We start from the raw sequence: 14,744 nt of genomic DNA on the forward strand, positions 1-14,744 counted from the left end.
TTTTTTTGTGTGTGTCGCTAACAACTTCTGTGCATCCATCTCTCACATGCAAAGCAACGTATCTGTAAGATTGAGGGGGTTATTTACTAAAGTCTCCTAGCGACAAAAAACAGAGCACCAGATTTATGAAAGTAAAAGCTTCCATTGCTTTCTATGGGATTCCTTTCCTTTGATAAATCTGTTGCTGCTTTTTGCACTCGTTGTGCGCCCAGGAGACTCCGTTAACACCTCATGTATTAAGGTGGGGGCGCGAGACTCTCTGCGGGGGGTGGGGGGGGTTACAGAGGCCCAGCGCGCCTCCCGAAGACATTTAAATTAAATGCCGGGGGAGGGGCAAAGGCCTCTGTAAACTTTGCTTACCTTGGCTCAGACGGCTTCTGGAGACGGGGCAACGTGGTGTCAAATGATGCCACGTTGGGTCACGTGACGCTGCGTTGCCATGGCAAGGGGGCGCAGGGAAGAAAGATTGGGCACACCTGTATTAAAGCACCAAAATGATTGGAGATGCAACCATACATTTATGATAAACACAAGCAATTACAGTCAAACCCTATTTGTAGGTAGACTTTGGGACATTACACTCTTGTTGACATGTATACATTAGGGACGTTTATGTGCTTTTAAGTAAGTATGTATATATATCTTTATTTATATAGCGCCATTGATGTACATAGCGCTTCACAGCCGTAAATACGCGACATAATATAAATAACAAATACAAATAACGCATACAGTAATGGGAATAAGCGCTTCAGACATAAAAGTAACAGTAAAAAAAGGAGTCCCTACACGGAGTAAGGAAAGCTACCCACCCAGTTAGAAAGGGCTGGAGTAAAGGTTTAGTTATTCTCCAAAGTGTAGTAGGCCTTTATTTTGTTTGTTTTTCCTTGTTAAAGGAGCAGGCGCAATAAAGCCAAGATATAATTTCACCCTAATCGGTCTCCATTAAATGTACCTCTGCACAGATCTCTTACAGGAACATATATCGGTACTGAAGACAGAAATAGGTATTTGTAGACATTGAACAAAGGTGTAAATTGTGTGCTTGTGTGCATAGAACAGGAGCACTGGGCCTGGAAGAAGTTGTCCAGGTGGCAACAACCTGGACCATTGCTCAGAAAAGGGTTATGTGAACATGTATCCTATATACAAAGAACTAGCCATTCAGGCATGAATCGCCTAATGCCAATCCTATACTCTGGTGGCAGTTTGAATGAGGCTCCTGCTCACTTCCACCTATTGCATTAAACCCCAGTCTCACCTCACCTTCTTCTCTTAGACCAGCCCTCCATTATCAAATCAATTCCGTTGACTAATGGAAACAGTAGACAATCACCAGTCGAGCAGCAGTCCATATTGGTTTTAATTTGCAATTGGACTAATGGCTTCAAATGTATCAGTGATATGAAAAATAAAAGAATCAGGTCCAGCCACTTGGGATGCCCCTACATGGGCATCCATGAATTAAAAAGTATCAAAAGTGGGTGCTTAGACAAAAAAACTCCGGTCAGGAAGTAGAGATCATGAAAAAATGTAGTTAAGCACACCAAAAATTAGAACATTTTTTTTTCACACATTTAATTTTGCTTCTTGTGAACATGGCAAAATGTGTGGTTTGGCAATGACAACTTCGGAGCTACTAGAATAAGTCCCCTACTGTTTTCCTTATTAACAAGTATACTCCTCCTCCTCCCGTGTTTTAGCTGGATATAAATGTAGTGTACCCCATTGCACAACACCACCTGCTTCTTATAACCTGAAATAAATACCTCATGGGAACAATATTATTTAAAGTGGTAGTGAACAATCACAGCTAGTGAGAGCAACATAAGGGAATGTGGCCTCAGTAGCTGCTATTGGGCATGCTCAGTCCATGTACATCCCGCCTCCCCCGGTCTGGGTTGTTAAGAACACTTCAAATCTCCAGGCAACCATGTCCCAGGAAACGAGAAGCAGTCAATCACCGTGCAGGAGGGTGGTGTGCTGAATGAAAACTACTTGCCTCTAAGGACAGGTGATGTCACTTGTGCTGTAGGGATGCTGTCTGTGTGTGTAATAAATATATATAAATATATATATATATATATATAAAAATAGAAGAAAAATAGAAAAATAGAAGAAAAAGAAGCGCCGTATCCTAGTGCATTACTGTGCAAAATCGATATATTTAATTCCCAAAAATCTCAATAAAAATGAACTCACAAACATAGAACAAATAAAAGCATGTTATGAGATATACTCATGCTCCTAGGACCAGGAAACACTGCTTCGCTGCTGTGATGAGTCCGTGACACCACTGGATCCAATGCTGCCTTTGTTGCTCACCGCCTGCAGGAACTAACGTCATAGGCACTCCGCAAATGATCTCTCCCAGGGTACAACACCAACGATGATCTTTTGGTTCCCACCGGGGATGGTAGATGCGGCACACCAGCGGATGACGTCACATAGATGGTAGATGATACCGGATCGGTATAATGTCTGAGCAGTTCTGAAGCAAGTGTCTAGGAAGATACACTGCACACCTTCCCTACGCGTTTCATCAGATGGACTGACTTCTTCAGGGGATGGGCTCTGGGTGTGTAGTATGGCATATATATACACCCACGAGTCCAATTAGCAGGATTGATTAACAGGCAAACAGTGTGTAGGCAATCTGCATAACTAAATAATCAAATTGTGTACATATGTGAACACCTAATAATATATCTCCACAAATAGATATTTGCCAACACACAATGACATAATATAAAATTAATGACATTCATATTTGTATTTGTATATTAAAATATTAAAACAAACTTACAATTGATGTCCTTACTTGATTATACGGACCACAGGGTGTATCTAGGGATATCAAAATACCCCAATCGAACTGATTATACAGAGATGATATTAATACTAGTTAACACTTAATAGGTATGGCTTGAGGAGGGTAGATCTAATAACAAACATTAATGATGAAGAGTTGAATAGTTTCTGAACAATTGGTTAACTTATATTGGTATAATAAATAAATAAACTGAATATATCTTAATTGGGCTGTTTGTGGATCAAAAAATCCATCATTGAATTAAGCAATAGTCCATTACAAATTATTCTTATGTTACCAATTAAATTTATATAGCAATATTGGGTAATGAGTATAATAACTAGGCATGCTTATCTAATACCCCATAGATTAGAGGTTTATGTGTTTGCTAATTTGCATGAATTCCTCCAACAAGGGAAATCTTCTAGATATATGGATCTCCCTATATAGTAGAAACAGCGTGGAAGAGAGCAACATGATAGTCCAAACTAAATTTAGTACGGAGTTTAGAAATAAATTTGGAAGTTTAGACCGGACATGTATCCTAGGTCACATGTATAACCAGCCTAGCAAGATTGCATGGTTCAGCCAATCTCTCGACACTCCCCAATACTAATTGGGGGGGGGGGGGGGAGGGAAGGATGGTGTAGTGTTGGGAATGATTATGTGTGTGAATATATATGTATATATACAGTATATGTGAATATTGATTGAGACTAAAGTGTGATATCAATCATTTATAAATGAGCCCAAAGGGCACTGTGCTCAAATATATATGTGAATAGGGAACAAGTCAAGCATGTTCAACCCAGACCTCCGCGATCGCCCAACCTGTGAGGGGTGAGGTTCAAATAATAGAAAGGAAAAGGAAAAAAGGAGGAAGAATCACAATATAGGCAGATTGAGATTCAAATGACTGTGCTGACATCGATACAATCATTCAGGCCTTCTGGACTAAGTGTATTCAATTCGTAGATCCAGTATGTCTCTCTAAGATTAAGGAGTTTGTGCTTATCTCCACTCAAAAGTGTCGAACTGATTGCCTCAATACCCATGGCTACTAAAGAAGACGGATCTTTATTGTGCTTCAATTCGTATTGTCTGGACAGACTATGTGTTTTTAACCCGTGTATTATATTACGTCCAGTGGTGTCACGGACTCATCACAGCAGCGAAGCAGTGTTTCCTGGTCCTAGGAGCATGAGTATATCTCATAACATGCTTTTATTTGTTCTATGTTTGTGAGTTCATTTTTATTGAGATTTTTGGGAATTAAATATATCGATTTTGCACAGTAATGCACTAGGATCTGGCGCTTCTTTTTCTTCTATTTTTCTATGCAGGTGGAGAGGGAGGTCGTTGTTCCCTTTTAAAGAAGCTGCCTGTTTTTCCTGTTAGTGCTACATTTACTCCCCAAATATTGGACACAATTGTTTGGACTCTATAGGACTATCTGCATTGAGCAGACAAAGGAAGGTTCACAGCACTACGTATTTTATTTTCATTTTTGAGTTGTTTGCTTATTAGACATTGATTTATATGCATTTTTGGTATATATCCATTTTTTAATATTATAATTTATCTATTACATATTTTCATTAATTTATATTCATTTAACATTTAGTTATACCATTAGTTTCTGGCAATTCACAGAATAGCGCAGTCCTCTATTGTACATATTATATATATATATATATATATATATATATATATATATATACACAGCTCAACTCCGTTATAGCGTGATCCGCTACAACGTGGATCCGCATATAAAGCGGTGTGAGCGTGGCTCTCGTTTTAAAAAAATGTTAACTTTTTTTTAAATTTAATTTATTTTTTGGGGGGGCAAACTTCAAGGATTTGCCGAGAGGACTGTCCGGCTACACACACACACGTACGTACGTACGTACGTACGTACGTACGTACGTACGTACATACATATATACATATATATATATATATATATATAGAGAGATAGAGATAGATAGATATATATATATAGCTATATAGCCTTTCTTTACTTCCAGTTTGCATTGATAACTAATGGAGCAACTGCTCTCAGAATGACAATGTAAATATGTACACATAAATGCATTTTCACATGCGTTAAGAAAAATAGCTGGCAACCGTGGAAAATCTGACGGCAAGTGTACAGTGATTTTTGCGGGGTTTTAAGTGCAAGTGGGGATCTGTGCTGTCATATGTGCAACTTTCTAAACACATTTTAATGTGGGGGCTAAGATGAGTTAAATTAACATTGTCTCATCAGACATCATTTAAAGTTTACAATAACATGGATTCATTTAGCAGCACATTCTAGTCGGGAATTCTTCACTGTCTGTGTAATTTTGAGCAGCATTAGGCAGTAATGAGTTTAAGCTTATTGGAAGTCGTGGATAAAAGGCATAGCTGAGTCAAATCACTCACTTCAGTTTTTATTGAGACCTAATGTGCCCCAAACCTACACCTTGCCTTGAAAACATCATCAATTACAAGAATGACAGGCCCCAGGGAGTCAATGTAAGGAGCTCAATATTGGAAGTCATCTTGCACAAGAAAAAAAGCTGCCATTCACTGACATCAATCACTTCCACATTCATCACACACACGCACACGCACACGCACACGCACACGCACATACACATACCTCTCCCTCCGTCCCTGTACTTCCGCTGGGGAGAGGAGAGAAGGGAGCTGGTTCCTGGCCTCGCAGAGACAGCTGACATCCCGGCCCAGACTGCAGATCCTCCCCAGCTAATCCCCCCTCTCCCCCCCTGTCCCCCTCCCTCTCCCCCCCCCCCCCACACCTCTCCCCCCCACACACCTCTCGCAAACTCACAGCTTCTCTGCACAGCACATAGTAAATAGGAGCCAGTGTGTCTTATGAGACGTTTTGTAGGAGGATAGGAACATTGTATTATTTCAAATAACGTGTTAGAAAAAAAAGAGAAAAATACACATTAATGCCAAAATATTCAGCTTTTTTTTTTTAATGTATTCTCCATTACAATCCTACACTATGCATCCATAGGCATCCAAACCATTGATTTCTATGAGAGCCGCAATTATTTTTTTTACCTCCACCGAAAATGCAAGCAAATATCCCCCCCCGAGTACTTTATTATAAAAAAAGAAGGGGAAATGATCAGTGCGGAAAAAGTTAAATTGTGCGTTAACCCCTAAATTGTTGAAGCAGCGAAGGGCTTTGCAATGCGTTGAAAAACCCATTAACTCTGAAGAGGTCAAAAGTTATCACCGAATGCCCTTTTGAAGCAACTCTGCAGGCCTTTGTGGAATGTTTCAGAGGCTGTCGCTGGTTGTGATAGGCCAATGTGATTTTGAATGCAGAATCTCATAGGGTACAGTAACTCTCTGTCTGTCTTTTGCTCAGTGCTTCTTCATCAGAGATCTGTAAAAAAGAAGAAGCGCAAACTGAAAGACTTTTCATTTGCATCATTCAGAGCATCAGTTCTACATAGCCAGGCAACAAATTTTGTGTGTGTGTGTGTGTGTGTGTGTGTGTATATATATATACATTTTAAGTTATGGTGGGTGAAAAAGGCAACAAAAAACCTCCTCCACTTGTGAGCGCATTCACATGTCTTAGACAGGTCTGCACCCCTGCCTTTCAACCATCATCACCTAGCATACAGTGCTTACACTGCAGCAAGGGATTCTGGGAAACGACATGAAAATGAGCACACAATGTGTCACGTTTTGCCTGAAAAACCATTTACAGGGAACCCATATAAGCAAATGCAATGCTGTTCACACAGCTTTTAAGCACAGCATGGGATTAGATGCAAAGCAAGTCAAACCACTCACAGACATGTTTCAACCTTGATGGGTCTCATCAGTGTGAGGTTTGTCATACTGGCTTTGTAATTTCAAGGCGGGGTAGGTTTGCCATATACATTTTAAGTTATGGTGGGGGAAAAAGGCAACAAAAAACCTCTACCGTTAGCATATAGCCAATAAAGAATAAAGTTTTTTTGTTGCCTTTTTCACCCACCATAACTTAAAATGTATATGGTAAACCTACCCAGCCTTGAAAATATTAATTATTATATTAATATATATATATAAATATAATAATTAATATTTTATATTAAATATATATATATATATAATGTGTGATATTTAAAAAAAAAACCTGTCACGGTATCCCAGGTCTTTTAACACATTTATATTTAAGGGATCAGTCACAAGGCAAAACAAGGCAGTTAAATAAAATGAGGCGTATTTGGATAAGACCTCGGAAACACACAAGAACACAAAATACAGAGAATATACACACTTACTGGGGCCTAGGAGTTGAAGTCTAGCCCTTTCCTAGTTGCAGGGCGCCTACTTCAGCAAAAGGTGTTATTACCCTGTCCGCTGCAGTTGGTTCCAGCCTGCTGGCTGGGCCTCTCCATGCTTCTATGGGGGTATTTATAGCTCTGTCACCCAGGAGCACCTTTGAGAAGCCCGCCAGCAGCTCCTTGTCTCTTCAAATCTCCAAAAATAAAATGGTGAAAGGCAGGGTTGCAGACCTGTCTAAGACATGTGAATGTGCTCACAAGTGATCTTTTTATTTGCTGTATGCAACACGGTGGAGGTTTCTTGTTGCCTTTTTCATCCACCATAACTTAAAATGTGATGGTATATATATATATATATATATAAAAACAAAAAAGGGGGTCCGCAGCACACTCATAAAGAATAGTAATTTAATAAAACATCAGGCAACCAACATGCTCCAGAGCAATGTAAGTTTCGGACCAACCAGGTCCTTTCTCAAGGACTCAAGGGAGCTTGAGAAAGGACCGTGTTTGTCCAAAACATACGTTGCTCTGGAGCATGTTGGTTGCCTGATGTTGTATTAAATTACTATTCTTCATTTGAGTGTGCTGTGGAACCCCTTTTTTGCTGGCTGTGTATCTACTGGACTGGTTGGTGTTCCCTGTCCGTCTGCGTGCACCTCGATCTCTGTTAAGTATAAACCCCCCTTTTTTTTTTTGGTTTATAGTCTGTTTGTGTGCACCCAAAAATCTGTTAAAAAGTGAAATCAACTGAAAATGTAATTTAATACCGTTTTGCAGATTTACTTACTCATAATTATCACAGACTCATGATAAAGGGCTTCTCAGTCTCCTAAACATGTATACTGTCGGCAGTAATAATAGTAACCATGGTTTACATATAGTTTTATATATACACACATAGATGTACGTATATGCAACATCCTTAACCATTTTGACACAAGTGATCAACGATTTTGGTTCACTGCAAATAACATGGTAATGCGAAAATAGAAAGAAAAAAGCTATTTAAAAAATAAAATAGTCAACTTCAGGAACCTTAAGAATAGTAGCAACCAGTGCTGAAAAAAACACTTTCTGTTTCTGTGAGAAGTGTTGGGATTCTTTGGTAAACAATTCTGACAAGTTCTCTGATTGTAAGCTCTCCAGGACAGGTTAGGATGGGGTGACCAGATGTCCCGGTTTAGCCGGGAATATTTTTTGTTTTGTGCCCGTGGCCTGAAATTGGAGTAAACGCCCCATTTTATAAAAAATCGCCGGCCGCTCATATATGAATGGACCGCGCTGACAACGCAGGCTCAAATGGCCCCACAATGACTGCGCACGTGCGAACGGCCCCGTGCCGACTGCGCATGCGTGAATGCCCTGGTTTGTCCCGGGAAAAATATGGTCACCGTACCTATATTTTGTTTGTTGCACTTATTGTATAATAATTCCCTGTGTTGTGTTATCTCTATTGTAAAGCGGTGAGTACACTGGGCGCTATATAAATAGAGATATACATACATACATACATTATAGCTGAAAGCACAGGGAAAAATACAAAGAATCGCTAATAAACAACAGGATAAGAAAATAGCAGACGAGGAAGCAGTTACTGAGGAAACAGTGAGAATTAAAGCAATCCCAAGATGCAAGAACAACAATGGAATTTACAGCGCTGTAAAAGATGATAGACAAGTGTATAACCGAGTGTATATCCGAACATTCAAGTGCCATATGGGGCCGAAGATTATTGAAGACAACAAAAATTTAAATAAGACAAAAGAACAATTTACGATTGGAAAATCATTACACTCAAACAAGATGATGGATCAACAATAAATGACAGAGCACTTATCATAGCGCGAGTTAAAGACTTCTACAAGAGATTGTCGAAGGAAACAAATAACACAGGTCTGGCAGAGAGCGACAGAGAAAAAAACAGCGTGTAACCGCAGCACCTGGTATATCATTGGGAAGGATTTCATCCAGCAGTGGATCGACAAGGGCTGCAGCTGCTGAACTGTATTTTAAGCTCCGGTGACACAGAGATACTTACCAGTGACGTTACCAGTGACATTACCAGTGTCTGTGCCCCTGTGAGTTTCACCCACAAAACAGCCATGCAATTCCCAGATCTAATTTTTCATATAACCAAGCACTAGAAGTCAAATTTCTAAAAGGCTCTCTATTGTTAGTGAGACGGGCCAAGAAGACTTACAAGAAGGGACAAAGACAGAGTGACAGACGGAAGAATGGCAGTTTTCGTGGCATCAATCATTCAAATAATATTTCACACTATGTAGAATCCGTATTCTTTTAAATAGGACTTTTGGGCATCCAACCCCCAAACATTGATCATCTTTCTTTGTTTACTGAATATAGAATAAGGGATACAAAGGATGAAACAAATGCCTTTGGGTGGAGAAGGTTGAACAGATTGCCTTAGATGAACCCCTTGGATGCCAGCATCATAAGGAGAAGGGTTTATTTGGAAGCCTTGCAATGCATGAGAGATGATGCTTATCATTATCTTAGCCCAGAGGTCTTATCAATGTAATGTACAAGTAAGGCAACTAACGCTTAGATCTGAAGATCCGGGGGGACACGTCGGGTGCTGGCGTTGCTTGCCAATGACATCCGTCGAGACGGAGAGAAGGTCACAGAGCCGTCACATGTCTTGTTCTGCTTGGATCCTGAGCTTAACTCTCCTATAGAGTCCGGGGTAGCTGGCCTGCTGACTCGTTTCTCGTCAGTCTTGGAAAGCGCCCATGATCTATTAGCACTGAAGCTGTAGCGCCCTCTGTTGCTGCTCATGAACCCAGAATCCTGAGCAAATTCACAGCTCTCTACTACTTTGGAGCAATTCCAGGGTGTGCTGATTCTCCGGGGTTTACGGACTGCATTATTGTACATCGTGCAAGCAATATTTTGTAAGGAACCATCCACAGTGTCGCCATACTGCATGTCAGCCTTAGTTCCCATCTGCAGACCAGGGACACTTTGTATACCTGAACGGGTACTTCTAATGCAGCGGATTTTCCTTTCTCTCTGGTTCTGTGCAGTCTTAAAGTCAGGGATGAATATTTTGCTTATCCGCTCGTTGTTGTTGGAGCTGGTGTTATGGAGGTGGCTTTCTGTTGTGTTTGCGGAGTTAACCTCATTGGCAGATTCGGATTCTTGTTCGTGAACGCAAGTATTACTGTTCTCTGCGTGCTCATCTTCAATAGGGTGGAAAGCACACGGAGGATTTAAAATGGGATACACAGCTGTATCACCGCTTTGCTTTTCCATCAACAATGTGTAGTTACTTGGTGCTGAAGGGAGGGTCTTTTGCGGACTAGAAGATGTACCCATACACGTATGGGCAACTACAGAGTTTTTCTTGGGTTCGATTACATAAAAATCATCAAATTCATCCTTTATTTTATATCGCACCAAATATCCTTTTTTAACCTTTTTCACCCCTAGATGTCCAATTTCCAGTATGTTAAGAAACAGGGAGACAGCTGCTATGCATTGCATGAATAGCATAAACACGGTCTTCTCAGTAGGTCTGGATATAAAACAGTCAACTACGTTAGGACAAGGGTCTCGTTGGCACTTGTAAAGAGGATCCAGCTGAACTCCATAAAGGAGATGCTGCCCAACCATAAAACCAACTTCAACGGCAGATCTGGTGAATATATGTATCACATACGTGCAGAGTAGAGAGCCTCGAAGAGGTGCCTTGTTGAGCTTTCTTTGCTCCAGATGTCTGAGTTCACGCTCCAACCTCCTGCGGTCCTCGATCATCTCATACTCCACCCCCTCAAGCTCTCCTTTTAGCTGAGCTTTCTTCTTCTGCCTTTCTTTCTCCAGGGCTCTCAACCGGTAGATAGCATGGCCCATATAAACCAGAGAAGGGGAGGACACAAAGATGACCTGCAGCACCCAGTATCTGATCAGAGATATAGGGAATGCCTGGTCATAGCAGACATTTCTGCAGCCGGGCTGGTCTGTGTTGCATATGAACTGTGACTGCTCATCATTCCAGACTTCTTCGGCTGCCACCCCAAGGACAAGCATGCGGAATATGAATAGGATGGTAAGCCAGATCTTCCCAACAATGGTTGAGTGCATGTGGACCTCCTCCAGTATGACCCCAAGGAAATTCCAGTCTCCCATCTTAGTCCACCATCTCAACACTGCAAAGCATAGGGAAAAATACATGTCATTGCAGGTGTTGTTCATACATGCCAATGCTAAGAAACGAAAAGCTCAAATCACTATATGTGAACAAAAATGTTCAGTACACACTATTACAGGGGCGGGCAACTCCAGTCCTCCAGGGCACCAAAATGTCAGGTCTTAAGGATATCCCTGCTTCAGCACACTGATTGAGCCACCTGTGTGAAGCGGGGATATCCTGAAAACTTGACCTGTTGGTGGGCCTTGAGGACTGGAGTTGAGCACCCATACTCCAAATGAATGCAGCACTGGATAATCTCTCTGTGATGTATGTGCTCAAGGTTGAAGAGTAAAGGTTGTTTGTAAATGGAGTATATGCATATTTATTTTGTGTCTGGGTCTTTAAGTTACATTCTTTTTCTGTTTACCTGTACCTTAACATGTCACCAGCCACCACTCCTGAAGATGTCTTGCATTTTCCCAACATACCTGTAACATAAAACATACCAATTATTCTTAACTTTGTACTTGTTTAAGAAGTGCACATTGCACAATAATGGACAGGCTATTAGTGTCCCCGCTGCCTATTTCTTATACAATTTACTTTAGGGAGTGAAGGGTGATACAGAAGGAGCAGGTTTGGATAGGTGCATTACAACGACAATCCAGCTTTGGACAAAATACAAAATATTTGACTGAAACCTATATAAATAATAATAGTATTTGTTTCTTATACAGCACAACGTGCGCAACGCAGCACATGGCAATGTGAGTCATCAAGAGTCATTGCCTTCAAGATCCTATCATTTAATAACTTGCTCAAGGTCACAAGGAGCTGGTCTTCAAACCTGGTTCACCACTTCAAAGGCAGTAGCATTACCACGAGCTTTGGTTTAACCCGTTCAGTGCCAGTAAAGCTTTGCAGCAAATCTGCTAATGAATGAGTTACCTGAAATATCCTAATTATCTCTGAGGCATATGTACCTGGAGCCTTCTATCTGTGTCCCGTACACACAATCTCCACGAGACGGTCTGTTTTCTATGGCAGTCACTTGTCTCTGTCATTCTGTCTGTCCTGTATATGCCTCCTCACAGTTACTGTCTCCACCCTAATTTGTCCCATTAGTCACTGTCCCTTTTGTTAGGCAGATTAAGAGAAATGGTCAAGAGTGCTGGCAACTACAATTTAATGCCAAAATGTGCTAAATAATGCACTTGGGTCATGAACATCTACAGGCTGAATACCGGATTATTGGCACTATAAGTCAACTACTATAACGGAAAAGAACTTGGGAGTCATTATTTCTGCTATATTTAAAGGAGGCGAACAATGTAACAAAGCATTATGGAAAGCTAATGCAAGCATGTATAGGAAGAGGTAGTGCTGCCACTTTATAGGACATTGGCCAGACTTCACCTTCAATTCTGGAGACCATATCTCTAAAAGGATGTAAATACATTAGATTACCCCTCCCCCCCCCCCCAAAAGGGCTACTTAAAATGGTGCATGGTTTTCTTTCAGGAAAGACTAAAGGACCAGGGGATATAACAGAAACTTTCAAGTATAAAAAGGGTTTCAACAAGGTGTAGAAGGGTGGTATATTTCAGAGAAAGAGAAGTGCCCGGACAAGAAGCCACGCGCTTAAGCTGGAGGTCGGGAGACTTCAGGGAAGTGTGAGGAAGTGCTTCTTCACGCAAGGGGGGCGGGTTTGTGGAATAGACCCTAGCAGAGGGGGTAGAGGTGTATGCAGTAAGGGAATTCAAACATGATTGGGATAGACACAAGGCTATCCTCATATTACAGAAATCCCAGCATCGGACAGGGTTGGAGATTTTCCAACAGAAGGGAAAATGGGCAAACTAGGTGAGGCAAGTGGGTCTTTTCTGTCATCAAATTCTATGTACCTGCAGTATAGTTTTCAGTCACTGTCCTATTTGTCCCATTTGCTCTTTTTCAAAATGACTGTTCCTATAGTCTGCCCGATCCCTGTTATATACAGGAGAGATGGAAAGGCTGAAATGTCTGCAGTCCTGTACATCCTTAATATAACCCTGTCCTACCTAAATTGAAGGGATTTAGCAGTCAAGATGAAGGTTGCAAAGTATAGATAATGACATTAATAGTCTGTATAAGACTTTGACGTGACAGGTTTTTCTTTACGAGCAAAAGTAATGATATATTGTACACAAAGTGACCTGATATACATGTACTCTGTCTAATGCATGGATCCTATATATTCAATTATGTTACAGCATGTTACAATATTACATTATTTACAACATTATTATTGTTTTTTCCATGATATATTTTCGTCTGAATTTACTTTAATTTCCTTGTGTTTAGATTTTTTTATTTTTTATTTGTTAAGCTTATTTCATATTTGTTTGGTAATATTATGCTTTTTATACAATGAAAGTATCTGAAACGCTAACAGAAAGTAGTATGGAAACAAAATGATAATATTCAAATGATATCCCAGTGCCAAAAGAAAGCATAAGATCATGTAGGATTTTACCGTGCATCAAAAAGATTAATAGGGATATTTAAAATAAAAAAAATACCTTTTTAGGTTGCAGTGCATCAGATGAGAATCCATCAGGTTAACGTCTCACTTTGTGGTCTACCCATGAAGGCGTCATCGCAGTAATCACACGAAAGAAACACAGTGCTGTGCGTTCAACTTATAGTCAGCAAAGAAAAATCAATCTGTGCCTGCCGTTGCTTCCAGCAAAATATAACTGGTTTAAATAACCCCCTCGCTTCCAAAGACCTACTGCCAGAAACTTGTTAGAACCATGTTATATATATATATATATATATATATATATATATATATATATATATATATATATATATATACCATAATACTGAGTTAAGTTATGGTGAGTAAAAAAAGTGACAAAAACCCTCCACAGGAAAGCAAATATGCATACAGCTGTATTTGCATATATATATATATATATATATATATATATATATATATATATATATATATATATATATATATATATATATATATATTATTCATTTTTTTTTTTTTAACAGAACTGGGCTCTCACTGCGTTCTGGAAATTTGAGTCGCTGAGAAAGATAAAAGCCATTGAGGATTCTTGGCATATTCTCCAACGTTTTTTTTTCTCCAAAGGGGTTTCCAAAATGTTCCCATATTTTAAGAATGTGTTTCAGCCCTGTGCGTTCATTGTAGGATAAGGAATGGAAACGCAAGAATCAAAGGGGGTTATTCATTAAACTGCGATAGTGGCAACCAGGGCGCCGTGGCAAAGAAACTCCCATAAAAGGCAATTAAGTTTCCATGCAACAATTCCTCGATCGGCACTACCGCAGTTTAATGAATAACCCCTCGCCCCACGTCTCGTTGGGAATAAACCTCACCTACTGGAAGAAAGTCTCACTCAACCACGACATTGATGACCTTATATACTTCAATATAATCTCACTTTTTGGAGTAAGAGTT

At 40.1% G+C, this 14,744-nt stretch overlaps 1 protein-coding gene across 5 annotated transcripts; it reads right to left on the reverse strand.

Moving 5' to 3' along the window:
• Window positions 1–5,798: 5,798 nt before the first annotated feature.
• Window positions 5,799–13,975, reverse strand: GJA9 (gap junction protein alpha 9). 5 transcript variants are annotated; one of them, XR_012802105.1, is made up of 4 exons: window positions 13,831–13,975; window positions 11,703–11,757; window positions 9,060–11,285; window positions 5,799–6,221 (listed from the first exon to the last, which is right to left on the reverse strand). XR_012802105.1 is itself a non-coding variant. In XM_075603681.1 (4 exons), the coding sequence occupies exon 3, from the start codon at window positions 11,263–11,265 to the stop codon at window positions 9,682–9,684; it is 1,584 nt and encodes a 527-aa protein (XP_075459796.1). In that variant the 5' UTR covers window positions 11,266–11,285; window positions 11,703–11,757; window positions 13,831–13,975; the 3' UTR covers window positions 5,799–6,221; window positions 9,680–9,681. The 5 variants fall into 5 exon arrangements, 4 of the variants coding, with proteins under 4 accessions (XP_075459796.1, XP_075459798.1, XP_075459799.1 ...); XM_075603681.1 differs by having other exon boundaries at window positions 9,680–11,285; XM_075603683.1 differs by having other exon boundaries at window positions 9,680–11,285; window positions 11,697–11,757.
• Window positions 13,976–14,744: the final 769 nt, after the last annotated feature.

The sequence above is a fragment of the Ascaphus truei genome, chromosome 6 (genome assembly GCF_040206685.1).
Source record: "Ascaphus truei isolate aAscTru1 chromosome 6, aAscTru1.hap1, whole genome shotgun sequence".
NCBI lineage: Eukaryota > Metazoa > Chordata > Amphibia > Anura > Ascaphidae > Ascaphus > Ascaphus truei.

What these genes read in the sequence shown, in the direction of transcription:
- GJA9 (XM_075603684.1), bottom strand. Translation starts at nt 11,265, where the DNA reads ATGGGAGACTGGAATTTCCTTGGGGTCATACTGGAGGAGGTCCACATG.